The sequence below is a fragment of the Euleptes europaea genome, chromosome 7 (assembly GCF_029931775.1).
Source record: "Euleptes europaea isolate rEulEur1 chromosome 7, rEulEur1.hap1, whole genome shotgun sequence".
Lineage (NCBI taxonomy): Eukaryota > Metazoa > Chordata > Lepidosauria > Squamata > Sphaerodactylidae > Euleptes > Euleptes europaea.
Genome location: NC_079318.1, coordinates 101,443,373 through 101,470,456, shown reverse-complemented (window position 1 = coordinate 101,470,456; position 27,084 = coordinate 101,443,373). Strand labels below are relative to the sequence as shown.

Genomic DNA, 27,084 nt, shown 5'->3' with positions numbered 1-27,084 from the left:
CAGAGGGCACCCCAGGCAGGGCCTGGCCCGGGGCCACGAGCTGCCAGTGGCGGCTTCTAGTCGTCGTCGTCATCGTCATCATCATCGTCGTCGTCATCATCATCATCATCGTCCTCGGTATTGATCTCCCCTTCCAGCACGTCCTCGATCCAGTCCTCCAGCTCGTCGGCTGACGGCAGGTCATCCTCATCGTCCATCTCCAGCCAGATGCTGTCGGCCTGCCGGGAAGAAGAAGAAGAGTTGGTTTTTATATGCCAACTTTCTCTACCACTTAAGGGAGAATCAAACCGGCTTACAATCACCTTCCCTTCTCCTCCCCGCAACGGACACCCTGTGAGGTAGGTGGGGCTGAGAGAGTTCAAAGAGACCTGTGACTAGCCCAAGGTCACCCAGCTGGCTTCATGTGTAGGAGTAGAGAAACCAACCCGGTTCACCAGATTAGCCTCCGCCGCTCATGTGGAGGAGTGGGGGAATCAAACCCGGTTCTCCAGATCAGAGTCCACCGCTCCAAACCACGACACCACGCTGGAAGACATCCGGTCAAGGGAGTGGGGGAGGCGGGGGGGGAGGGACGGGGTTCTGGACGGCCACATTGTGTGCCCCTCGGTCACATGTGAAACTCCCTTATGCTGAACGAGCCCCCCTCGGTCCACCAGGGTCAATACTGTCTAAGACTGGCAGCAGCTCTCCAGGTCTCGGTGGGAGGTCCTTCCTGTCACCTCCCGCCTGGTCCTTTTAACTGGCGATGCCACTGGGGATTGGACTGATTCAAACATTTGAAGCTGACTTATAACTAAATCAGTAGGAAAAAACAAAAAGGGAAAAAACTCAACCTAACTACACAAAGAATTAAAAGTTGAGCTAATATTATACAATTTGTTATTATAATTTATTATAGCGTGTACACGCATTAAAAGCACTAGGCCCAAAACGTATAGGCTTCAAATTAAAATTACTAAATATCCAACACTATACTTTGCCTTGTATCACTATTTGATGATTTACACACCCACAGGACATTGTAAATATACTATAAGAACCTTTGTGTGTGTGCCAATTTTAAATGGTGAAAACAACATCTTTCACTACAATTGACAACGGGCCACACAAGATATAAGGTGGTTACTTTTCAGCATACCTTGTATGTATTTTGGGATGTGTTTGTGAAAATATGTATGAATTTATATATGACCACTGAGGAAGGCCAAAATGCGTCTGGTTTTATATTGGCATTTATTACAGATCATCAACACTGTTGGATATTTAGTAATTTTAATTTGAAGCCTATACGTTTTGGGCCCTAGTGTTTTTAATGCGTGTACACTCTATAATAAATTATAATAACAATGTGTATAATATTAGCTCAACTTTTAATTCGTTATAACTAAATCAGACCTTTGGTCCATCAAAGTCAGTATTGTCTACTCAGACTGGCAGGGGCTCTCCGAGGTCTCAGGTAGAGGTCTTTTGCATCTCTAACTTGCCTGGTCCCTTTAACTGGAGATGCCGGGGATTGAACCTGGGACCTTCTGCATGCCAAGCAGAGGCTCTTTCTTTGAGCCATAGCCTCTTCCTTCTCACATGAGCACACGAGCACACATGAAGCTGACCTATTCGAATCAGACCATGGGTCCGTCCAGGTCAGTATTGTCTACTCAGACCAGCAGTGGCTCTCCAGGGTCTCAGGCGGAGGTCTTTCACATCACGTGCTGCCTGAATGTTTTAACTGGAGATGCTGCTGGAGTCAGACCCTGGGCCTCCTGCAGGGGCTCTTCCACTGAGCCACAGCCCCTCCCCAATGACCTAGATCTCTCTCTCTCTCTCTGTCTTCCATTGACAGGCTTTGGAGAGAAAGGAACTGGGGGCCCCCACGCCACAGGGAATCAGCTGGGGCACTTTTGCTTCTGGGGCTTCACTGCCAGTTTTTCCTGTTGGGTTATGTAGGAAACAACGGCAGTTCTTCAGAAAGGGCATATGGGGGGGAGGCTCAGAGGGTAGTCGTGTTGGTCTGCGGTAGAATAGCTAAATTAGAGTCCAGGAGCACCTGAGAGACTGACAAGAGAGTAAGCTTTTGAGCTCCCTTGGTCAGGCATGGTAGGCGCAGAGAGAGAGGGGTGTCGTTCTTGTCACAAATGGGTATGGAGTTCTTGAAGAACAGAAGTGGGCCAGGTTGTGCCCATTTGTCTGGAAAGAAGGAAGACTGGGGCTGAAGAATGGGGGCTGAGGAGTCCCACTGTGCCCTCGTGAAAAAGGCAAGCCTTCAATGGGGGAATATCTCCAGTTGAAGGGACCAGGCCAGTAGGTGATGTGAAAGACCCCTGCCTGAGACCCTGGACAGCTGCTGCCGGTCTGAGTAGACAATACTGACTTCGATGTACCTTGATGGTCTGATTCAGTATAAGGCAGCTTCATGTGTTCATGTGTTCAATAAGTAACCAGGAGTCAGGGCTCTGCTGAGGGTTCTCCTCTCATAGAATCACAGATTTGGAAGGGACTGCCAGGGTCATCTAGTCCAACCCCCAGCACAATGCAGGAAATTCACAACTGCCTCCCCCCCACACACACCACCAGTGACCCCCTACTCCTTGTTCCATGCTGCCCCCTAAAGTAAAGCAGCCGGAGGCTGCCCAGCCTGTCTCGGACTCCCTGGCAAAAGCAGCACCCTGTTGCAGAGGACTGCGAACGCAGGAAGGGCGTCGTTCACGCATTCCCTGATCAAGTGTCCTCACTGGGCTTTACGGGGTACTTCGGAAGAATTTTTGCAGCGAGGCTCCAGTTGAGGGGCTCCGGTGAGCTTTCGGTACTTACGTCGGTCAGGTTGACAACCCCAATCTGAGGCCGGTTCAGGTCAATGTCGAAAGTCTTCTCCCAGTATGGGATCAGCTGTCAAGGGCAGGAGAAGGAGGGGGAGAAGATTGATGTCTTACACACATCTACCAAGCACAAGCCCTTTTCTGCCCTCCCCTAGGGACAGGGGTGGGGGCTGGAGGGGCTAGCTAGGATCCGGAATTGCTCTATAAATAGTCTCTACCAAACCCCACCTCCTCTTTCCATGGGAAAATTGTACAACATGGTTTTCTTCCACATAAGGGCAGCAAATCCCTCTCCCCTCTTGAGATGGCCCTGTGGGATCTGAGGCCGCTGCCCTCACTAATGAGTCTAACCCTAATGAGACCCTAGTAGGGTTGCCAACCTCCAGGTGCTAGCTCTTGCTATTACAACTGATCTCCAGTTCACCTGGAGAAAATGGCCGCTTTGGCTATTGGACTCTATGGCATTTAAGTCAGCCCCCTCGCAAAACTCCGCCCTCCTCAGGCTCTGCCCCAAAAACCTCCCGCCGGTAGCGAAGAGGGACCTGACAACCCTAAGCCCTAGGGAATTCTGGGGCTTGGCTGAGAACCTTGTATAGGTTTGGGGACCTCTCTGGGTGGAAAGGTGGTCTGTGAGACAGAGTGGCCGGGAGAGGGTCTTGGAGAGGAAGCTGCAGCTTCCCTGACGTCAACCCCCCTTGCCTGCTCACCAGTGGGAAGTCCTCGGGGTCAATCCAGATGATGCTGAGGTCTGGGTTGTCTGTATTGTCCTGAGCCACATCCTTAAGAATCTCCAGGAACTCATAACCGTCTGTGGCCGGAGAGAGCAGAAGTGGGAGAGAGGAGGGGTGAGGTATGGGGAGGTTGAGCGGTGGAGGACACTGGGGGCGCATCCCTGGGGCCAGATGGGTCCTTCTTGCAGAGTTCCCCGCATGGGGGCCTGCTGTCTGGCCCCACAGGTCTTCTGTCCGGCTAAAGGGACTCAAAGGCCATCCCAGCGTGGGATGATCGTCCACAAGATTTCTGTGTACTTCAGTGTGAAAGCTGATGTCAGACAGAGCTGTGGGCTCATTTTCTGAAGGCGCTTCTCTGGGATAATGCTCTGTTAATCTCTTTTGCTTCTCACTGGTTCAAAGTCAATTTCAGTGGGAAAACATGATAAACCACAGGAGTAGCGTCGAAGGCTTTCACGGTCAGAGTTCATTGGTTCTTGTAGGTTATCTGGGCTGTGTGACCGTGGTCTTGGTATTTTCTTTCCTGACGTTTCACCAGCAGCTGTGGCAGGCATCCTCAGAGGAGTAACACAGAGACATTGTCCTTCAGTGTTACTCCTCTGAAGATGCCTGCCACAGCTGCTGGCGAAACGTCAGGAAAGAAAATACCAAGACCACGGTCACACAGCCCGGATAACCTACAAGAACCACAGGAGTAGCATTTACAAGTAGCTCATGTCAATCAGCTGTCAAAAAATGCAGGTTTGTGTGTGTGTGTGCATTGGTGTGACTGTGAGCGGGCGGGGCAACGTGTGTTCAGGGGGGTGTTCCAGCTGCTGCCAGGCAGGGTGTGTGTGTGTGTGAGATTCCCAGTGTATTTTTTTTTAGCACACACTCTATCCTCCAGCCTGCGGGGGGTTCAAGAGCATGTGGTTAGGTTGCCAGAATCCAGGGCTGGAGTTTCCCCCAAACAAGTTATTGTCTGGATCTGAATCATACTGGCTAGTTTTTCTACCACCTGGGTGCCTTTTTGATTTGACTTAGTTTGGTTTCAGTATTAATCAGGATGCAACTAGAATATGATCCCCACTATTCACAAGTGGAGAAGAGTGTTTTGCCCCAGGCCGTGCTCTGCAATGCCTTGCCTAGAAGATGGTCAAGATGCCCTCCCTCTCATGAACGGTCTCTCATGAACTGCCTAAGGTTATAGAATCAGCATCGCTAACCGCTGGCAATCCAGTCTCTGCTTGAAAACCTCCAGGAAAGGAGCACTTAACACCTCCCTAGGAAAACCTGTTCCTGTGTAAGCCCTTAACTTCTGAATACAGATGAGATCTGTCTGCACAGATTCTGCTCCAACTTACCAATGCACATTAAGTATACAGTAATTCAGGTTAATTTTACATATTCAAGAATGTATTTATAAAATGTAACAAGATCGTCAGTTTCCTTATTACCTTATTAAAGTTCTACAGCAACTAAAAACCACGTGTTGCTAGACTTAAGACCGTCATCTTAACAGAGTCTATTTATACGGCTAGCAAAAAAACTTGTGAATTAATGTGAAAATATTAACAGATCTTACTCTAAAACAACCGATCTCTAAAGTCTTCCTTGCTTTAATAGGTCAAAAGTGTAATACTTGTTAATACAAAGTTGTTTACTTTACTATTTAACAATCTAAGGTTAATTAAAGTACGGTTGTATTGTTCTACTTTGCAAGCAAAAGATGACCAGAAATTGACAGAAAAAGTCATGCTTTAAAAAAATGACTACAAACTGTTTAAATTTATTGTCGCTACTTAACTGTCAGGCTTTCCAATAATTACATTAAAATAAATGCACATGTTGCAGAAACTCCATTGGGGAATATCCTAAAGAAAAGCAGCACTTTCTCTTAATTTTCAATATAAAGCTAGATTGAAAGGCCATTTTAATATTTTCTTTTCAGACCACATATTTTCTATCCTGGCAATAATCAAAAATAACTTTAAAAACAAAACAAGTTCGAGGTCCATTGGTATTATGAAATATTCTACTTTATAAGGTGACTTAACCCCTCACAGAAAGCATGTAAAAAACCATGTGCTGGTCACAGTCTGAACATAGCTGCACAACCACATGCTTGTTCACTGGTAGCTTTTTAAAATTTCCCCCCTATGATGACTCTGTAACCTCCAGCCCCACTGAGGCAATTCATGCATCACTACATTCCCGCAAGCATTCAGAAATCCGCAGATGCTGTATGTCATAAAGCTCGATTCTAGATCCATTCATGAGTCTGGGGGGGATCTGCCCATGCTAGGGGAACAGTACACAAAGTATGAGCACAAGAGACAGTTAATGTCTGTTTGTAAGAACGATTGAGTCGAAGGTCCTACGCGTCTACCCTAAGAATATGAGTATATACTTATATGAGTATAAGTATAATGTCCTTTCATAGGAATGGTACTAAAGAGCATCATGCCTATTCTTTTTAAATTTATGTGGGAAGTGTCTTCCTCGCGTCTTCTCCATTTGATTATTTCAGCCATAATTTAAGGCTTGGGGGCATTTTCCAAGAAATAATCTTACTGATTTACATTGTAAAGCAGCAGGATATATCCGGTCTCCAATCCTCACTACGTTATAGATCCCCACTCGAAATAGCAGGAAAAATTAACAGAACCATGGTCTAATCGGATACCACCACCACAGCAGCCTAGATACCTAACAGAGAAGGCATGATGACCTGTTCCAGCCTGATGCATTACAACAAGAAGGCTTAGATTTTTTTTAAAAAAAACACCCATACATCAGTTTCCATTGGGCACCCCGATTCTCACGACAGCTCATTTTTATTCAGGTTTCTGATGAAGAGTAAAATGAGTATTTAAGAATCGCACTTCCCCCCCACCCGTGGTCCTTGTTTTACACACCTCCTTTTGCCAGAAGTTCTCTATCAGGTTTTCTAACTACTTCTCTGAGACCTTTCTGAGCGTTCCACACTAATCTCTCATCTCACCTCAACCTTGGGCATCTTTCAAAAGTGTTGTAAAATCAGATGCAAGGACGTTTATGATAGTTTATTTATTTAGGATACTTCAGAGTCCTGCTCGAGGAGGTTTACAATTAAATTAATATAAATAAAAAAGCCCATGAAAACTATGCTGGTTAAATAACCAAGCTGTGGATTTTTCCGAAATATTTTCTTAGGATTTCTAATCTTAAGTGGGCTACTGCAGAATATAGGGGTACGATATCAAAGGTATTAATGCGGACACTACAGCGGCCGTCCAAACATTATCTAGATTAGGGCCCTGAAATGATATTTAGCAAGCTTAAACTAGGTATCATGAAATTTGGTGCAGGAGAGGAATAAGTGGTTAATCTGCAGCTAATTCCTAAACTGTGTTAGATTCAGTTTCTTTTCCATAGGCAGAACACATCTTCTGCTCATGATGAGACAGTTTTATGTCTTATATCAGACGGGTATACCGTTAAAGTGCAACTATGCTAAAAGATCTTCAGTTTGTACATCTTGCACGAGCTGAACCATGAATCCCTACCTATACAATGTGGCCCCAAGGTGGGGAAAGGTTGGTGCGTGTTTCTGGAGTCTTTATGTATTTGTATGTTTGCATCATACATTGTTTGTGGCTTCCTAGAGGCCCCTGGTTGGCCACTGTGTGAACAGACTGCTGGACTTGATGGGCCTTGGTCTGATCCAGCAGGGCCTTTCTTATGTTCTTATGTTCTTAAAGAGGAAGATGGTCCTTAGAAGGCATTTTACCGACCTCATGGAACAGGTTTAGGCAATCTTTTCCCCTGTGCCTAATAAAGTGCAACATCTAGCTGTGAGGAGGGTCATTTTACGCCACCATTCCTCCGTGCCACCCCGCAGGCCCTCGAGGGTGACACGGCCGACACCCCTCACCTAAACGCATCCAGCGATGGGTAGGTTGCTATCCTCTCGACGATACACACGCAGGACAGAGCTGTTGTTAAAACAGCTCTGAATTCCACAAAATAAACGGGGGGCGTCCAGGCTTGCCGCCCCTGACCTCCGTGCCAAAGCTCAGCACTCTGCCTGGCTCTCTCTGCAAGTTAGTGCAAAGATCCCGCCCGGCAAGGTCGGCGTTGTGTTTTAAAAACCAGCTCCGAATTCCGTGAAAATCGGTGGGGCGCCCAAGCTTGCCGCCCCTGACCTCTGTGCCAAAGCTTGGCGCTCTGGCCGGCTCTCCCTGCAAGTTGGTGTGTTGGGGTGGCCCGCCTGACGGGGCTGGCGCGTTTTTTTTTAAAAAACCACACAAGCGGGCAAAAACAGGAGGCCCTGTTCGGTCTCTCTTGGGGCTGGGCGTCAGGGATGCTCGTGTGAGTGTTTTTTGTTTGTGTGAATTAACCATCCAACCTCTCTTTTCAACAGGAGAGTTTAAGAAAGGAAAACTTTCCTCTGTGTTTTATTTTTTTACTTTCACGTAAACTTGGAGGGCTTGAAGAGGGGAGTGGAGAGGGGTATTTATGGCTATTAGTTAGAACAGATACTAGTCACGCTGCATACCTATTCTCTCTAGTATCAGAGGAGCATGTCTGTTATTGGGGGTGCGGTGGAACACAGGCAGGATGGTGCTGCTGCTGCACTCGTCCAGAACCAGAGGGTGTGGTAGCCATGGCGGGTCAAAGCCTCTCTCTCTGCAAAATCAGAAAGCCTGCTGCAGGGAGAAATGGGGCAAAGCCTGGCTTTTAAAGCCTAGACTAGGCGTGGGTGGGGTGGATTGGCTTTGCAAAAAAGGGAGGGGAAAGAAGGGCTGCCACACAGGCAGCCACACACACACACACACACACACACACACACACGTATGCCCTGTCTCTCATGCAGTCTGAAAATCATGCTCTGCATAGCCGCTGATAAGGGCATTAGCCGGTAGAAAGAGGTTTTTGGCTTTTGCAGGGGGTAGAAAGAGGCATCTCTCTCTCTCTCTTTCTCTCTCTCTCTCACACACACACACACACACATCCCTCCCTCCCTGGGGAAGTCGATAAGCACTTTCCCCAACCCCCCACCCTCTACAACCCTTACAGCTCAGCAGACGTGGCTTATTTTTTTAAAAAGGTGGGGGCGCACCTTGTGAAAGCACAGCGTTCTGTAAAACTCGCTCACCACTGTGGGTCACATGTGCCTACACTGCAGGGCTGCTTTGGGGGCTAGGAAAGGCACAGAAAAATACATTTCCCCCCCCAGTCGTGTCTTGGGTGCTTTTCCTATGGTGCTACCAACCCCTCAGCCCCTTCCCCCATGCAACATGCGTCTGTGATCTGTTTTTGTGCTTTTAAATACATTTCACTTTGTTCCAGTGTGTGGATGTCAGTAGATTACTGAAGAGTTCTTTTACAGACAGCCTGGAGTTCATTTTGCAAGCTCCCGCGTGTTCTTTTCCCCAGAATGCAATGCTACGATAAGTCAACCAATGAGAAACCTGCCTTGAAAGACCCCTGATGCCTATGTAGCGAGCTGTCTGCAGGAATGCCTGCGTGTTTTGTAACAATTCATCCAATCAGAGGCTTACAAATTAGATTTCTTGCAGGCATCTAGCCTCTCCCCCCTCCCTTCTCCCTCTGAAACTAAACCTATCAAATTCTTAACTGCGGGTCAGGTGGTAGGGAACGGAGGCGTTTCCTCCGTCTGTATAGACCTCTACAGCCCGGTTACTTTCTTTCACTAAGATAGCTGCTGTGGGGTAAGCACAGTTAAAAAAACACACCCAAGCCCCCTGCTCCTTACAGGGGTTTTATGAAACCTTCGATTCTCTCTCTCTCTCTCTCTCTCTCTCTCTCTCTCTCTCTCTCTCTCTCTCTCTCTCTCTGCCCTATGCTGCATGATTGGGAAAAAGCTGAATGGGCATGCTTTTAGAGGGGGGATAGGGTCTGCAGGCTATAAAAGCATGCTCCAACAACCACAGCCTCTCCCTAGTCAAAAAAATCACTTGTTTGGGGGAAACTCCAGCCCTGGATTTTGGCAACCTAACCACATGCTCTTGAATCCCCCACAGGCTGGAGGATAAAGTGCGTGCTAAAAAAAAATACACTGGGAATCACACACACACACACCCTGCCTGGCAGCAGCTGGAACTCACACACTCCCCGCACACACGTTGCCCCGCCCCTCACAGTCACACCAATGCACACACACACACAAGCCTGCATTTTTTGACAGCTGATTGACATGAGCTACTTGTAAATGCTACTCACAGGGGTTGGGGGAAGGAAGTCGATTTGGTGCCATGTTCCCCCAACTGGCCAGATGCCATTAAAGCCCAAGGACCAGGGCCACTTACCAGGGTCATCTTCCTCTGCGAAGGCCACGATGTGGATGCCATCAATGTCGTCCTCCTGGAGGGAAGAGTCAAGAGAGGGGGCGTGAGCGGCCTCTGTCCCACTGGGTGCAAAGATGGGGGGGAGCTTCCTCACATGCTTGAGCCCCATGGGAGTCGCAGATGGGGCTCACATGAGGGAACTCCCCGAAAGACTCGGCCTTCCTACATCAACAGGCAATTTGGGCCACTGGCAGGAAGTTTTCAAAGCCCCCCCAATCTCTCCAACTGCACCTCCCCTCCTTTAGGCTACATCTGTCGGCTGTGGGGGGGGGGCACCGGGAGAATCAGCCCAATGGCCAGCTGCTCAAAGGGAAACCCATGAGAAGTAGTTACAGTCTCAGGAGGGAGCCCGTGCTGTTCTGCCCTGGAACAGCTGGATTCGAGTCCAGGAGCACCTTAGAGGCCGACAAGATTTTGTGGGGGTTGGAGCTTTCGAAAGTCAGCGTTCCCTTCCTCAGGGATTTGATGCAGGGAGCTTTTCTCTAAAAAAGCTCCCAGCCCAGATATAGATTCATGGAATCATAGAGTTGGAAGGGACCACCAGGGTCATCTAGTCCAACCCCCTGTACAATGCAGGGAATTCACAACTACCTCCTCCCCACATACACCCCCAGTGACCCCTACTCCATGCCCAGAAGATGGCCGAGGTGCCCTCCTTCTCATGAACTGCCTAAGGTCATAGAACAGGGGTGGGGAACCTTTTTTATGCCAAGGGCCATTTGGATATTTATAACATCATTTGTGGGCCATACAAAATTATCAACTTAAAAATTAGCCTGCTATATTTGATCAAACATTTAGCCAAGAGGCACGACCGGAGACGACTCCGAGTGTCTGCCACGTAGACCGACTCGCTTTTGAGCTCTGCTGTCCCCAGCTGGGCCCAAGAGATTCAGGCAGGGCAGCATCCTTCTGAGCTAGAGATCTGCCAGGACCCATGAAGGGCCAGACCAAATGATTTCACGGGCCTTATACGGCCCCTGGGCCTGACGTTCCCCACCCCTGTCATAGAATCAGCATTGCTGCTGACAGATGGCCATCTAGCCTCTGCTTCAAAACCTCAAGGGAAGGAGCACTTGCCACCTCCCGAGGAAGCCTGTTCCACTGAGGAACTGCTCTGACTGTCAGAAAATTCTTCCTAATGTCTAGATGGAAACTCTTTTGATTTCATTTCAACCCGTTGGTTCTGGTCCGCCTTCTGGGGCAACAGAAAACAACTCGGCACCCTCCTCTATATGACATCTTGGTCTCTCAGGTGCTCCTGACTGGAATCTAGCTGACAATGGATTGGGTATTAAGCTGCCCAAGGCGAGGGGCCCATTTACACCGGCAACTACACTGTTGTGCCCCATGTTTTGTGCTGCATTGCTTGTGGTTAGCCCCCTGTGAGAAGGACGTAGGTAGGGGAGAAGTGGCCCATGGACCCTGGAGTGCCAGGGCTCCGTGCCCCCTTCCCCCTTCCAGGTGGTATGTCTGCCTGCCATAATGCAAATGTGGTGCATGAGCAGGGTTGCCAACCTCCAGGTGGTAGCTGGAGATCTCTCGCTATTACGACTGATCTCCAGGTGATAGAGATCAGTTCCCTTGGAGAAAATTGCCTCGTTGGAAGGTGGACTCTATGGCATTTAAGACCCTCCCCTCCCCAAACGCCACCCTCCTCAGGCTCCACCCCCAAAATCTCCAGGTATTTCCCAACCCGGAACTAGCCACCCTATGCATGAGTCAAGGAGCCCCTCCCTCTTTGGAGCTCCCCCTTTCCCCCTGGACATACCCAGGTTTCAAACATGCTGTCCGGCTGGAGTTTCCTCAGTGTTGGCCTGCAAGAAACGGACACACGGAATGCAACGTGAAGAGAGAAAGAGCGAGAAAGGAGACGGCTACTTGTGGGCCGGGGGCTTCGGCTTCGTGAAAGCAGCCAGGAAATCTGGAAGAGCCCGTCAGTCTTCTCCATGCAGAGCCCTGTCGTCTTGGGGACTGGCAGAGCTTTGCCTCAGGTACCCCCCCGCCTCTGTCCCCCACCTAGCAAAAGTCTCCAAGACCTCCTGGTGCTGGCCATTCAGAGTGGGCATGATCCTCTTTCTCTCAGGGGGTCTCTGGAGAGTAGGGAAGGGGGGCTGGAGTTCACAGGAATATGGGGGCCTTGTTCGGGGGGGGAGTCTTCCCCTCTTGATCCTTCCCCAAGACTGTCTCTTGCAATTCTCTGCTTCTGCACGCGGTTGCTGGCCCCAAAGAGTCCACAAGACCCGCAGCCAAACCCTCCGCTGGGACAGGGGAAAAATGCACTGGGGTCTCCTGGCCCGGGGGGGGGGGGCTCTGCTCTTTCACCCTTAGACATAAGTTTCTAGGGGAAGGGGAAATGGGCGCTGCGAGGTGAGTCGCAGTTTTATGGCTCTGGACAGGAGAGTGTTTCTTTTATCTTTCATTTTATTTACTCTACTTAAATTAGCTACCAGGTTTAACTATCTCGTAACAACATCTTGGGATACCTGCCAGTCTTTACAGCCTAAATGCAATTTACAACCTATTTGCAATTTAGCAGTCGTCCCACGGGCTGGGGCAGTGCTGAGAGAGCTCTCTCTCGCCCTTCAACCATGAACGTGACCTTTGAGGTGTGGGTCTGGTGGAGTCCCAAGGTGGGGGGCAGGGGGCTGATCCTGCTGGGCCTGGCTGTCCTGAGCTGTGTGCGTGTGTGTGCGTGTGAGCCTGTCATGGCAACACCAAACCACCATGGGGGGGGGGCACCTGAAAGGCTGGCGGCGTTTCTTTCCGCCTGAGCTTGGGTGAGTCACCGTCCGAGACCGTTTCTGCCGAGAGAGACGTGAAGGGGAGATTGTACCGGGAGCTCTTGGCTCCACGACCCTCTTTGGGGCAGGCGAGCAGCAGAAGGAGTTGGGGGGGGGGACCGAGACCCCAGCATCGCTCCACCGAGGATGAGACACAGCCCTAATCTGGAGGATGGAACGGAGAGCGGCTGCCATGGCAACCCAGCCCCGTGCGCCAGGCAGGCAGGCAGGAGGAGCCGCGGCTGGCTGGGGAGGGCTGGAGGTGGGGTAGGGGGCTCGTGCTACAAAACCAGGGAGAAATAACCCTGGCCCCATTTCATGCCATGCTCAGAGAGACAGAGAGGCTGGGGTTGGGTGGGGAAGCCTTCCACTGAATTCTGGGGTCTCAGATGTGGAGAGGAGGCACCAAAGGCCCCGATCCCTGCAAGGCCTGCATGGGAATTTTGCTGCAAATTGGTTGGGTAGGCTTAGACAAACCTCTCTTGGGCTCTGTGTCCTGTCATCGCTTGTAATGGTAAAGATACTGGTCTACCTCACAGGGCTGTTGCAAGGATGCTTGCATGCCTTTGTATGCCTTTTGTATTCCCTATCTCTGGATGCAAATGCCAACCCTACATTGGCTAGACATAGACTTGATATGAAAACCTCTTCTGTTTGTATTAATGATTAATGAGGAGGGGCCGTGGCTCAGTGTTAGAGCATCTGCTTGGGGAGAAGATCCCAGCTTCAATCCCCGGCATCTCCAGTTAAAGGGACCAGGCAAGTAGGTGATGTGAAAGACCTCAGCCTGAGACCCTGGAGAGCCGCTGCCGGTCTGAGTAGACAATACGGACTCTGATGGACCGAGGGTCTGGTTCAGTATAGGGCAGCTTCATGTGTTCATGAGAGCAGAATGGGGGAGGGACACAAATCCCCATCAGCTAGCCTAGATGCAGAAGGGGCCCTCAATCACAATCAGCTCTTGAAGGGGCGTCCTTATCTGGAGCAACCTCCTGGTGGGGCCTGGAGATATACTGGAATTACAACTGACCTCCAGACCACAGAGATCAGTTTCCTGGAGAAAATGGCTGCTTTGGAGGGTGGTCTCTGTGGCCTTGTACCCCATGGAGGTCCCCCACTTCCCAAACCTTCCCTTCCCCTTCTGTCATGGGCACACAAGAAAGGATCTTCTCAGTGGCAGCCCCACAATTATGGAACAACCTCCCCAGGGAGGTGCACCTGGGCCCCTCTTTTCCAATCTTCAGGAGGCAGATGAAGATGGTTTTATTCCAGACTGCATTGGATGGATTTAGTTTTTACTTATGGGCAGTTGCTGTTTTATGGACATTGTCGGCTGCCTTCAAGATGGACACAGGCCTCTCTGACCCGTGAAAAAATGCTGCTCCCTGCCAAAAGAGTGTGGCCGACCAGGGTGGGCTTAGGGAGGTCAGGGGGTCTAGGAGTGCCCTCTGCACATGCCCAAGGAGCAAAGTATGGTCTTGGACAGCAGGTGGGATGCCGTAGGAGAAGCTTCCTGCAGAGGAGCTGGGTTGCAGAGCAGGCTCCCCGGCTGGGGTCTCTCCTGCAAAGGGGCCCCACACTGCAGTTCTTTGCCTCCCCCTCCCCACAAGAACATAAGCAGATCTCCTGCTGGATCAGACCAGTGAGGGTCCATCCAGTCGAGCATCCCGTCTCCCACAGTGGCCGGCCAGTTCCTCTGCGGGGCTAACAACCGGACAGAGAGGCAGAGGCCTTCCCCTGGAGAGGACCTAAGCAGATCTCCTGCTGGATCAGACCAGTGAGGGTCCATCTAGTCCAGCATCCTGTCTCACTAGAGTTGCCAGCATCTAGGTACTAGTCAAAATTCGGCTGCAAGTGCTACTCGGGAGTTTAGAATTCAAGGTGCAAGCACCAGCAAAAGTAAACCTAAAATAAGGTAACTACAATACAAAATTGCTCTTAAAATGTATATTAAAGGTAATTACTAACAGGCACAACCTTGGTTGAGACGTCTTACTTTGCCGTACATGAATACAAGGAAGGCACACTCCTTCATATATTGAATGAACTTAGCACGGAAGGACTAAGAGCTTGATAAAGTTTCATATGAAATGGAATTATACCGGATTTCCATTGCACCACGTCTTGTCTCCGTTGCTTGAATTTTGCAATCTACATGCATGGACTTGAAATTATGATATGCATTGAGCACTTTTGCCTATATTTATCTTTGTGTAAAGCTTATATGATGTTACATTGAATTCACTTTGAACCTTTTGTAAATTTCCTGTTTGCTCAACCAAGGTTGTGCCTGTTAGTAATTACCTTTAATATACATTTTAAGAGCAATTTTGTATTGTAGTTACCTTATTTTAGGTTTACTTTTGCTGGTGCTTGCACCTTGAATTCTAAGCCTCCAGGTACTAGCTAGAGATCTCCCGCTATTACAACTGATCTCCAGCTGTTAGAGATCAGTTCCCCTGGAGAAAATGGCTGCTTTGGCCATTGGACTCCATGGCATTGAAGCCCCTCCCCTTCCCAAACCCCGTCCGCCTCAGGCTCCACCCCCAAAACCTCCCGCCAGTGGCGAAGAGGGACCTGGCGACCCTCTGTCTCACGCCAATTCCTCCGGCGGTCCAGCAACAGAGTACAGAGGCCAAGGCCTTCCCCAGAGGTTTCCTCCTGGCACTGGTACTCAGAGGTTGACCGCCTCTGGACGTGGAGGTTCTGTTGAGTCCCCATGGCTTGTCCTTCATGAGGCTGTCTAATCTCCTTTTAAAACCATCTCTGCCTGTGGCCGTCGCTACCTCCTCTGGCAGAGAAGCCTCCTACCCACCCCCCCGCCTCTCTTCACCTCTTGTGCTCCTCCAAGAACTGCATGATTTCTTCCTCGCTGTTGGGTTTGTCAGGGATGGTCACCGGCTCCTCCATGAAGGGCTCATAGTAATCGATCTCGTTCAGTTTGAGAGATAATTTCTTGGCAACCTGGAGTAAGGGAAGGGAGGGGCAAGGGGAGCATTAATCTCTTGGGGGAGAATGCTGGACTAGGATCTCACGGGGCGGGGGGGGGGTCTTGAGCCATTCACACACCCCTAGCCTAACCTACCTCCAGGGTTGTGGTGGGGATAAAATCGGGAGTGGGGAATCATGTTTTCTGCCCGAGTTTCTTGGAGGGCGGGCAGGATAAAACGTTACCAGATAAATAGATGGTTCAGTACAGCTTTGCCCGGGTGGTCTTTGCAGCCCCCCCTCCCCACAACTCCAACCTTCCTTGAGGCTCAGCAATAAAAGCAGACTTTAGATGCAGCAAATAAATACATGTATCATCTTGGCCCCTCATCGGGCTCCCCCATCCCCAGCAGGCCCCTGACCTGGGTGGCTTTCGTCAGATCTCAGAAGCTCAGAAGAAGAAGAAGAGCTGGTTTTTATATGCCGACTTTCTCTGCCACTTAAGGAAGAATCAAACCAGCTTACAATCACCTCCCCTTCCCCTCCCCACACAACAGACACCCTGTGAGGTAGGTGAGGCTGAGAGAGCTCTAAGAGAACTGTGACTAGCCCAAGGTCCCCCAGCAGGCTTCATGTGGAGGAGTGGGGAAACCAACCCGGTTCTCCAGATCAGAGTCCCCCACAGGATCAGCCCTGGTTAGAGTTTGGATGGGAGACCCCCAAGGAATACCAGGGTTGCTACGCAGAGGCGGAAAATGGCAAACTACCTCTGAACCTCTCTTGCCTTGAAAACCCCATAAGGAGTTTTCACAAGTCAGCTGTGACTTGACAATACTCTGCACACATGCGCACAGCCGCACACCCACCCATGCACCCCACTCCCCAGCATGGCCACATACCTTGCTGTCAAAGGTAGCAAAGAAAGGGATATATGGGTGGAACTCCTCTGCAGCATCCACGAAGGCTCTGAAATCTGAAGGGGAGAGGAGGAGGAGGAGGAGGAGGGTCAGCTCTCCCCTTTCTGTAAAGTAAGCCCCTGCTAGGGTTGCCAACCTCCAGGTGGTAGCTGGAGATCTCCCGCTATTACAACTGATCTCCAGGTGACAGTAATCTGTCCCCCTGGAGAAAATGGCCGCTTTGGCAATTGGACTCTATGCTTTACAGAAAGTGGCAAGCTGACCCTTAGGATGCACAAGGTCAGATTGCCACTTTCTCCATAACCCTCCCTCCTCAGGCTCCGCCCCCAAAATCTCCAGGTATTTCCCAACCTGGAGCTGGCAACCCCGGCCCCTGCTCAGGAAAGGCATGTGGCCAGCCGAGGCCCCACAAGGTCCCCGCCAGCCACACGGAACGAGAGGCAGGATTAAGAGACATGTGCCCCCGCCGGTAGCCATGGAAGCACCTGCCGCCTGCCGCTGGGTCAAGACTGAGGTTTGAACCATCTTGGGCTGCCTCCAATGTGCTTCCAGACCCTTTTGCACATGTCTGCTAAAGGCCAAAAAGAGCAGTGCCCCAGGCCAGGTCTTGGCACTGGGGCACTCCTGCACCTCGCAGGCAGAACGGAAGCAAGAAGTCCGCGGCAGAGCTGGATCGGGGCTGTTTCCCCAGCCTCCAAAGCCCTCTCTTTCTACACTTCTGTGTCCAGAATGGCCGTCACCTAAAGAGGTGGAGGCTGCCGGATCCTCCCCCAAGTTAGCTTTCAGGACTGGTACATAGAATCATAGAGTCAGAAGGGACCACCAGGGTCATCTAGCCCAACCCCCTGCACAATGTAGGAAATTCACAACTACCTTCCCCCCCCACACCCAGTGACCCCTACGTGTCCAGAAGTTGGCAAAAAACACCCCTCCACGATCCCTGGCCAATCTGGCCTGGAGGAAAATTGCTTTCTGACCCCGAAGTGGCAATCGATTGGCATTCCCCTGGGCATGTAAGAAGGGGCCACGAGAGCCAAATCCTGACGCAACCCCTTCCTGCCCCATAGTTTTGTGCCAGCCTGAAGCAGGGCTGCTGATGGGATCAGGTGGCTGGCAGGTGTGTGGCTGATTGGGTGGCCCGGGTGGCCCACCTGGCATCCGAAACGCACAAGGTCAGCTCGCCACGTTGTGTAAAGGAAGCCACGCAAGCCCTCCCCATCCCACGCCCCGTGCTGCACGCACGCTCTGAATCTTCGTTCTTGAAGTAGCCAATCAGTTTGGGTTCGTCTTCAATGTTCTCGAAGGCCTCCAGCTCGTGATCTCCCTCGATGAACTCAATCGGGTCCTCCAGCACCTGTCAGGGAAGACGGGCAGGCAAAGGCCTGAGCTTTCGGCATCCAGAGGCTGGAGAGACACGGCTCATCACTTCTCCCCGATGCCAGCCGCTGGTGCCAGAAGGCAGACTTTACCAGGAAGGGCCTGGTGAGGAGACCCTATGAACAATGGAGGTAGGACGGGCGGAAGGGGCAGACGTGTGCAGAAAGCCGTGAGAAACTGGCTTATCCTGGTGTGGTTTTCATTTGGGAGTCCAGACCTGAGCTCAAGTCGGCCACAACTGATCACCAAGCCAAGCTTCCGCTCCCCTTCATGGGTGGGGGAGGTGAGGAGGGATTTGGTGGCCAAGCTTCCAGCTACCCTGGACTCCAAGGGAGCCACAAGACTCTAATCCAGGGGTGTCAAACTCATTTGTTACAAGAGCTGGGGTATTATATAAATGTCACTTGGTCGGGACGGGCCACGCCTCGCCAGCCCCCATCATAGGGTTGCCAGCCTCCAGGTACTAGCTGGAGATCTCCTGCTATTGCAATTGATCTCCAGCCGATAGAGATCAGTGCACCTGGAGAAAATGGCCGCTTTGGCAATTGGACTCTACGGCATCTCCGGTTAAAGGGACTAGGTAAGTAGGTGACATGAAAGACCTCTGCCTGAGACCCTGGAAAGCCGCTGCTGGTCTGAGTAGGCAATACTGACTTTGATGGACCCAGGAGGGTCTGATTCAGTATAAGGCAGCTTCAGGTGTTCATGTGTTCCCTCTTCTCCCCACACCCCGCCCTCCTCAGGCTCCGCCCAAAAAACCTCCCACCAGTGGCGGAGGGGGACCTGACAACCCTACTCCATTGGGAGCAGGGTGGTGGTGGTGGTGGTGGCCGCCTCAGCTGGCTTGCGGGCTGGATAAGAACTCTCAAGGGGCCGGATTCGGCCTGCGGGCCGCACGTTTGACACCCCTGCTCTAAGCGCTCAGTGCAGCCAGTCAAAATGCCTCAGGCTGTTCCATTTGGGGAGGACAGAGACAAAGAGAAGGCAGAAAGGATGCACAAGTCAGTGAAACGGAGACCCCGGGGGTGGGGGGGGAAGGGCCAAGCTGGGGCTCCAGGCGAGGGCACTTACGTCTAGGAGAAACTCCACTAGGGTGTCGGCTGAAAACTCCCCGTCGTACTCGATGACTTCATCCTCCTTGAAGACGTACACGCTGTCTTCCTCAGTCAGCCCTGTGCAAGGGAAGGCGACGGCAGCCTTAGTGGCCGGCAGAAGCTCCCCCGGCTGAACTTCTGTCTGCAGGGCCCAGAAAAGCCACCCTAGAGCTTTGGTTGAACAGCCCCCACTAGGGTTGCCAACCTCCAGGTGGTGGCTGGAGATCTCCCACTATTACAACTGATCTCCAGGTGACAGAGATCAGTTCTTTCGGAGAAAACGTCCGCTTTGGCCATTGGACTCTATGGCATTGAAGTCCCTCCCCTCCCCAAACCTCGTCCTCCTCAGGCTCCACCCCCCAAATCAGCAAGGCCAATGCACCCACCCCCAGCAACACCCCCTTCCGAAGATGCACCAGGCCCGCAAGGTACCTAGTTTTTTGGCAACAGCAGAATCCTTCTCGGCGTCCACCAGGCCAAAGCCCACCCCTTTATCTTCCAGGACTTGGGCTGCTAACTAGGAAGAAGAGGCAGACAGAGACAAGAGAGAGACAGACAGACAGAGAGAGGGAAGGGAGAGAGAGAGAATGCAAGCGTTTCAGAGAGCTTCGTGGCTGGGGCAGAGCAAGAGCCGAAAGCCCCCCTGACCACAGCAGGACTGGCCAGCAGGGAGGGTTGCCAGCTTTTCCCGTTGACATTTGTTCTTGCGCCTTTGGCAGCAGCTTGGGCTCCAGAACAGACCAAGAGATCGTGCCGGCTGTGAGAAGCTTTGCCTGCTGGTTCTGGCCGATTACAACAGAAGGCCAGGCGGGTTTTCCCCCTGGTCAGTTGGCAACCAAAGTCCCAGGTGAAGTCTGACTTGGAATGGGTGCCCGGTTCCCTAGATCCCAGCCTTCTGTCCCCCTGTTTCCTGGCTGGCTGGAGAAGGGGAGGTCCAGGCCCCTCTGCAAGAGAGGGGGTTGGGGAGGGCCACGGGGCTTCCTTGTCTGGGCACCTGTTTGCCGCTTTCCTTCCATCCCACTGTGGCCGAGCTCCTGGGCCTGGAAGAGGATGCAGACAGAGCATGATGGCACACATCAGGGAGAAAAGCAGCAGGTCCGTTTGGGCCACTGGATTTTGGAGGGTGGGAACGCCCAACCCTCACAAGGGTGTGAAAGGAACTGGGGAGGGGGTCTCTCCCAGAAAGAATGATTGCCCTTGTGCTGTGCAATGCTTTGAAGCCTGCATTCACACATGGCCCCATTCCAGGGCTCTGTTCCCCTCACCATAGGTACACACCTGCATAAAGGTTTCTGAACATTGAGAAGGTGAGCTGACAGCCCCCTCCCACTCTTCCTGTGCTTTGTGAGGCAGGGGATACTGATCACTTCCAAAGGGTGCTTTGTGTCTGTCGAGAGAGGTACCAGGGCTCAGGCAGGCGTGGAAGTCACAACAAGCTCCTGCCCGTTCCTTCTGTCATGCAAATCTGGCTGTTGATTGTCAGGGGTGCAAGAAATGCAATCTGCATATGGTCAGAGACACTCATACTTGGATCTGAGCAGGGGTTTTGGCACCAGAACCCCCTTGGGCCCTTGAGATCAGATTTAGAAGAAGAAAATGAACAGCGCTGGTGTTCAGTTTGGTCTCAGTTCAGAACGTGACTGCTGACTGTGGCCGTCTGCTTATCAGCTAGCATCGGCAGCCCCCTCTCCCACAATGCCCGTGTCTGTGTCATGGTGCCAACAGCCGTTATGTGCCAACTATCAAATGCAGTGGCATATTAGCAAGACTGATGCTGACCTTTGCCCTAACATTTCATAGAATCATAGAGTTGGAAGGGACCACCAGGGTCATCTAGTCCAACCCCCTGCACAATGCAGGAAATTCACAACTGCCTCACCCCCACTCACACCCCAGTGACCCCCCACCCCATGCCCAGAAGATGGCAAAAAACACCCCTCCAGGATCCCTGGCCAATCTAGCCTGGAGGGAAATGGCTTCCTGACCCCAAGGCGGCACTCAATTGGCACTCCCCTGGCCGTGCAAGCACGTGATGCTGACTCTGTGGAGAATGGCCAGTGGGGAACTGGGCCTCAATGCCTGACCACATCGCTAGGATGGAGGCTTGAGGCCCACACCATGTTGTCCCGCTGTCCCCAGCCCTCGTCCCATGCAACCTCCCATCACCTAGACACAGCAAGCAGGTCTGGTGTGGATGTTGCAGGGTTGAGGAGGGACCATGGCTCAGTGGGAGAGCCTCCACTTGGCATGCAGAAGGTCCCAGGTTCGATCCCAGACATCACCATTGAAAGGGACCAGGCAAGCAGGTGATGTGAAAGACCTCTCTGCCTGAGACCCTGGAGAGCCTCTGCCAGTGTGAGTAGACAATACTGACTTTGATGGACCTTGATGGTCTGATTCAGTATAAGGCAGCTTCATGTGTTCAGGGTGGGTGGCCCTTTTTGCCCTAAACAGCTGCTGGGTCAGGAGAGCGGGATAGCCCACCTCGGCTGTTCTCTCCAGCCAGTATACCGACTTCTTGAGGAGGCGAAGGACAGACAGTTTTCATTTCTAGGCAATGCGTTTCGGGTGACTGAATATCAGGGGAACCCTGTCTCAGGTGGGTGGAAATTCTGCAGAAGGCAGTGCCCAGAATCAGAGTGCTTCGGGCACAGTCTTTGGGTACAAGCGAGGGCAGAGCCAGAGGCGAGGGGCATCTGCCCAGGGTCTTCTCTCTGCTGCATCTTTCCATAGTGGTTCAGTCACTGGATTGGAACGGATCTCCTTCTGCTCCTGGAGAGATCCTGCCCAGTGGGAATAGCAGACTTCCGAGGATATTTTAGGAGAGGAGCTGACTTCACTCTCGGGCGCTCTTGGAATCCTGCTCCAAGGATCCGGCGGATTCCAGAGGAATCTCAGCCATGCTCAAGGGCCGGCACAGGCTGCCCCTGACGCCGTCCTCCTCCTCCTCCGGGCACCAAAGGACTCCTAGTGAGGCCGCCAGCCAGGGCACGCTGGACCATGTGGGGGGGGGGAATGGGGGGGCATGTGGGGGGGGGGCAATGGAGCCACTGTAGTGGAAACTGTGGAAGACCATTGTATTACGAGGAGGTAGATGGTGATCAATGCAGCCCTTCCCCATGTGAGAGCAATCTCAGGTCATTAGAGAGTTAACTTTCACACAGCACTGTAAATGATGAGCACCTGGTGATGGGGGGAAAGGTTAGTTTTCACTCTCTGTTAAAAGAAGGGGAGGGCTTCAGATAAGGAGCCAGCCAGGAGGAGGGCGTCTGGAGAACCAGGACGGCTGCCAGAGAAGAAGCAGCTTGCTTGCCTCCCAGGAGACAACTTCCCATCCTTATTTCAGACTCAGCCTGGATAAAAGGTTATTTTTGTTGAAAGATTACTTAGCTTGGGTAAAAGGGTGTATTTTTTGTTTAATAAAACTGTGTACTTTGTTTTCCCCAACACTTGCCTGTTGGAATCATTTCTTTACCGAACCATGGGTAATACACCACCTCCCCTGCCCGATGCACCAATCAGTGCCCAAGGAGGTGGAGGATGCCGCTTCAGGAGTGGGCAGCTCTGGAGAACCAGGGGCAGGGGTCCGAGAGAAGGGCAGGGGCCACACAGGCTGGCCAGTGACTAGCAGAAGACCCCTCCCCCTTGTAGGCATCCAGGGGGAGGGACCTGCATTTCCAAGTGCTTGGTTGCAACCCCCAGTAGGTCTCCAAACACACCTTGCCTTTCCTGTCCCCTGACGGCTGGCACGTGGGCCCCCGGGCATCCTTTGGCCACTGCAGAACTCCAGGCTGGACGCGACGCAGGAAGCGAGTCGAGCCTCAGCGGGCTCTCCCTCGGCCCCCACCCCTCATTCAGCTCAGTGGGCAAAGATGCCCCAGCCTAGACGAATGGTGTAGCTTTCCGGGCATCATTTCCCACTGGGGTCTCTCTCTCACGGCAAACGTCTTCGGCAGGTTTGGGCAATGCTGCCAAATCCTGACCGTGAGACCAGAGGCAGAAGTGGGGCCCAGCACAGACGCCCCCCCCCCGGCTGGAGCAATAGGGGCAGCAGCGCATCCTCCCCGCCCCCCCCATGGCCAGGCCAGAATGCCGGGGGGGCAGGGAGGGAAGGAGCCGGATCGCACCCTTTGGATCCCTCCATGTTCTGTGGCAGGAGACCCCCCCATCTGATCTCCTCCTCCCCTTTGACCCCTTTTAATCACCCCTCCTCCCTCTCCAGCCTCTTAATCCCCTCCTTGGCTTGGGGTGGGTGGGTGGGGTGGAAGTCTGAGGAATGCCCAACTAACACTTCCCTAAAGGGACAGCCGCACACCCTGGCGAGTCCCTTTGAGAATGTCCATTCCACAAACCTGTGCCTGTAGCTGGCATGCAGACTTCCAGCCCCCAGCCCCTCCACCCCCCACTGCCAGATTTGCAAGGAAACTATTCCAGGCCTTTAAGGACAGAGCAAGGGTGAGATTCTCGTTCCTGTCCTAGCAAGACTCCAATTACGGCGAGGGCAGATTTAGCCCCGTTGCTGCTCCCGTTCTGCTGCCCCCTGGCTCTGGGGAAGGAGGTGGGAGGGGGGGGCACCCTCCCGGAGCTGCCTCCTCCCGGTCAGACCCTGCCCCCCCTAACCCTAACCCTAACCCCCCCCCAGGTCAATCTTGCCTCCTGGGACTGACAGCGGCTCTTTCCCATCACCCTCCTCCCTGGTGCTTCTTTAGCTGGAGATGGCATGGTTTGAACCAGGACCGTGGGCATGCTTAATGGCACTAGGGTGCCCGGCCTTGCTGCAGATTATGCGAGGAGTTTCAGCGCCATCTCCCAGCAGCCAGATGAGGGTGGTGGGGTGGTTTGTGACCGCCGGATATTGCCCCCCCTGCTGCTCAGAGACCCGATTCCATGCCCACCACAAACCGGGGGCCCTCATTACAGCCTAGTGAATGTCTCCCCCTCCTCGCAATTCCATCTCAAAGGGTCACCGAGGACCCAAGGGGTGCCTTGCTGGATTGGGCCCCGTAGTCCAGCAGTGCAGCCAGCCGCAAGCTTGGGCTGAAGCCCCACGGGGGTCTGCCCCAGTCCCTCCTGCCTCCTCTGGTCTCCAAGTCTTTGCTCCTCCCCAGAGACGGGTGAATTGCCACGAAAGAAAGGCAGCCCTTGCCTGGCACCCTCACCCAGGGATGTGGGAGAAGCCCCCCCCCCGGGTTCCACAGAGCAGCCGGCCTGGCCAGAAGAAGCCAGCAAAGGGGCCCGGTGAGCAGCGGAACAACGGAGAACAGCCCCACCACAACCTTCAGCCCCCCCACCTCTGACAGCTCCTCTCCCCCCTTCCCACTTGGCCCCAACTGCTCTGTTCCCTTGACTCCACTCCTGGCCTCGCTCCTCGGTGCCCAGAGCGCCACTCGGAAGCAGCTGCCTGGCGGGCTTGCATCATGGCCATAGAATCATCGAGTTGGAAGGGACCACCGGGGCCATCTAGTCCAACCCCCTGCACAATGCAGGAAATTCACAACTACCTCCCCCCACACTCCCCCAGGGACCCCTACTCCTTGCCCAGAAGATGGCCAAGATGCCCTCCCTCTCAGGATCTGCCTAAAGTCATAGAATCAGCCTTGCTGACAGATGGCCATCTAGCCTCTTCATAAAAACCTTCGAAGAAGGAGAGCCCGCCACCTCCCGAGGAAGCCTGTTCCACTGAGGAACCGCTCTGACTGTTAGAAAGTTCTTCCTAACATCTCTAGATGGAAACTTTTTTGATTTAATTTCAACCCGTTGGTTCTGGTCCGACCTTCTGGGGCAACAAAAACCACTCGGCACCCTCCTCTCTATGTGACAGCCCTTCGAGTGCTTGAAGATGGTTCTCATGTCCCCCCTCAGTCTTCTCCTCTCCAGGCTAAACACACCCAGCTCCTTCAGCCTTTCCTCCTAGGACTTGGTCTCCAGACCCCTCACCAGTTGCCAGATGCGCCACCACGGGCGGCCCCGTGCCTGCCAGCTGGCTCCAACGTGGGCACCCCTGAGCTTTACCTCCAGGATCAGCTCCTCCATCTCGAACTGCCGCTGCGAGGCCTTGTTGTCCTCCACGGGGTCGTGGTACAGCAGGGCCAGCACCTCGTACTTCTTCAGAACTGCCTTGTAGTTCTTGGCGTTGATGTCCACCACCCGGTCGATGCCGTCGTACTCCGGGAAATCCAGCCCATCCTCACCCCGGGCCAGGGGGCTGACTACGGCCAGCAGCAGGGCTGCCAACGCCAGCCCGACCCACTTCATCCCGATCCGGTGGGGTGCGGTGCCCAGAGCCAAGGGGCAGAGAGAGAGAGAGAGAGAGGGAAAGAGATGCTCCTGTGTTCCTTGGTCCTTCCCCCTCCCCTGTGGATGAAGAGACCAAAGCGCCCCAAAAGATGGTGGTGGGAAGAGGGGGTCCTCTTGGTTCTTGCCTTCTTCTTCTTTCCTTCCCGCCTTCCTTCCTTCCTTCCTTTCTTTCTTGGGTTCCTTCTTTCCTCCCCTCCCTCTCTCCTGCCTCGCCTGCTCCCTTCCTCTCTTTAAGGTGGCTGGCGGGGCAGGGAACCAGAGTCGAGGCTCTTGGCTCTTTGCTGACACAGGAGGAGGCCAGGCGAGCTCGAGGAGGAGGGGGCCCTGCTCCCGGGTGGTGACAGCCACTCCGAGGGGCGCAAAGCTCCACAAGCAAAGGAGAAAAGTGACAGGCAGCCCATAAATGCAGCTGGAGGGGGAGGGCCCTGGGGCCGGGGGGCTGTCGCAGCCGGAGGCATTTGGCAATGCCCAGGCCCCCCACCCCTTCACTCCCTGCCTATATATGTATATGGGCGATCGGGAGCCTTGTAAGCTGCGGGGCTCCCTAACCTGGGCCGCCAGGATCCCTCGACCGCGGGGACCCGCTGAAAACGCCTGCCTGTGCCACGCATGCATGTACATGCGTGTTTATGCGTGTGTGTGGGAGGGGTGTCGTGGGCTGCTCTGCTGGAGACCCCCAAATTCCCTGGGTGTGTTCTCATCCAAGCCCCCTCCCTCCCCTCTCCTGTCCTCTCTGCCTGGTCTTCTCATGGCCTAAATTTGACGGCATTTTCTTATCGCCTTATTAAGAAAGGGGGACCGGAGCAGAGGTGTGCGAGGCCAGAGGGAGGGGGGGGGGCTCCAAGGGAAGGAGGGCAGGCTAAAAATAAGAGGAGATGAGTCTGAAGTAAATTAAGATGGACTTTTGCGGAGAGAAGGGTAATTAGAGAGCCGGCCGGGCGGGGAGATACTGTAAGGCCCCGTCGGTGGATTCTTCGAGGCTCTTGAGTTACACACGGGTGGTTAGGTAAGAATGGGTGTGTACATGTGCGGGGGGGGGGGGGGTCAGGGTCCGATCATTGTCCTGCTGTCCGGCTCGGCCTTCAGCGCAGCCCCTGCTGGCTTCTCTATGGCCAGCCAACGTCACCGTGACTCCTCCGCGGTCCCTGCCAATCTCCCAACAGGACGGAAAAGGGATCTCACTTTGCATCCCTGCCTGGACCAAGAGGAAAGGTGGGAGAGCAGGCTTTTCATCAATCAATAAATCAGACGGTTATGGTACAAATGGCACCCTCGAAGCACGGGGCTTTGGGAAGGGGGCTGAAAAGGAAGCCACTTTTCCCCCCACAGCTCCATGCAGGAGGGAGACCCCACGGAGTCACACAGACAAGCCCCCCCTGCCTTTGGGGCCTGTGTCAGAAGATGAGAACTTGAGAAGAGCCCTGCTGGGTCAGACCAGTGAGGGCCCCTCTAGACTAGGGTTGCCAGGTCCCTCTTCGCCACTGGCAGGAGGCTTTTGGGGCGGAGCCTGAGGAGGGTAGGGTTTGGGGAGGGGAGGGACTTCAATGCCATTGAGTCCAATTGCCAAAGTGGCCATTTTCTCCAGGTAGACAAGCTGGAACGTGTCCAGAGGAGGGCAACAAAGATGGTGAGGGGTCTGGAGACCAAGTCCTATGAGGAAAGGCTGAAGGAGCTGGATGTGTTTAGCCTGAAGAGGGGAAGGCTGAGAGGGGACATGAGATAACCATCTTCAAGTACCTGAGGGGCTGTCACAAAGAGGAGGGTGCCGAGTTGTTTTCTGTTGCCCCAGAAGGTCGGACCAGAACCAACCGG

General features: G+C 53.0%; 1 protein-coding gene across 1 annotated transcript; it reads right to left on the bottom strand.

The window, feature by feature from the left end:
• Positions 1 to 35: 35 nt before the first annotated feature.
• Positions 36 to 25,233, bottom strand: CASQ1 (calsequestrin 1). Its single transcript, XM_056852978.1, has 11 exons — positions 24,988 to 25,233; positions 19,408 to 19,492; positions 18,953 to 19,053; positions 17,747 to 17,858; positions 16,487 to 16,560; positions 15,493 to 15,623; positions 11,648 to 11,693; positions 9,838 to 9,892; positions 3,521 to 3,621; positions 2,809 to 2,883; positions 36 to 218 (listed from the first exon to the last, which is right to left on the bottom strand). Exons 1-11 carry the CDS (start codon positions 25,228 to 25,230, stop codon positions 57 to 59), a joined length of 1,185 nt encoding a protein of 394 aa, XP_056708956.1. The 5' UTR covers positions 25,231 to 25,233; the 3' UTR covers positions 36 to 56.
• Positions 25,234 to 27,084: the final 1,851 nt, after the last annotated feature.

What these genes read in the sequence shown, in the direction of transcription:
- CASQ1 (XM_056852978.1), bottom strand. Translation starts at nt 25,230, where the DNA reads ATGAAGTGGGTCGGGCTGGCGTTGGCAGCCCTGCTGCTGGCCGTAGTC. An exon ending in TGGAGGAGCTGATCCTGGAG is followed by an intron (nt 19,493 to 24,987) that starts GTAAAGCTCAGG and finishes TCTTCTTCCTAG; the next exon opens with TTAGCAGCCCAAGTCCTGGA. An exon ending in ACCCCGAGGACTTCCCACTG is followed by an intron (nt 2,884 to 3,520) that starts GTGAGCAGGCAA and finishes TGCCCTTGACAG; the next exon opens with CTGATCCCATACTGGGAGAA.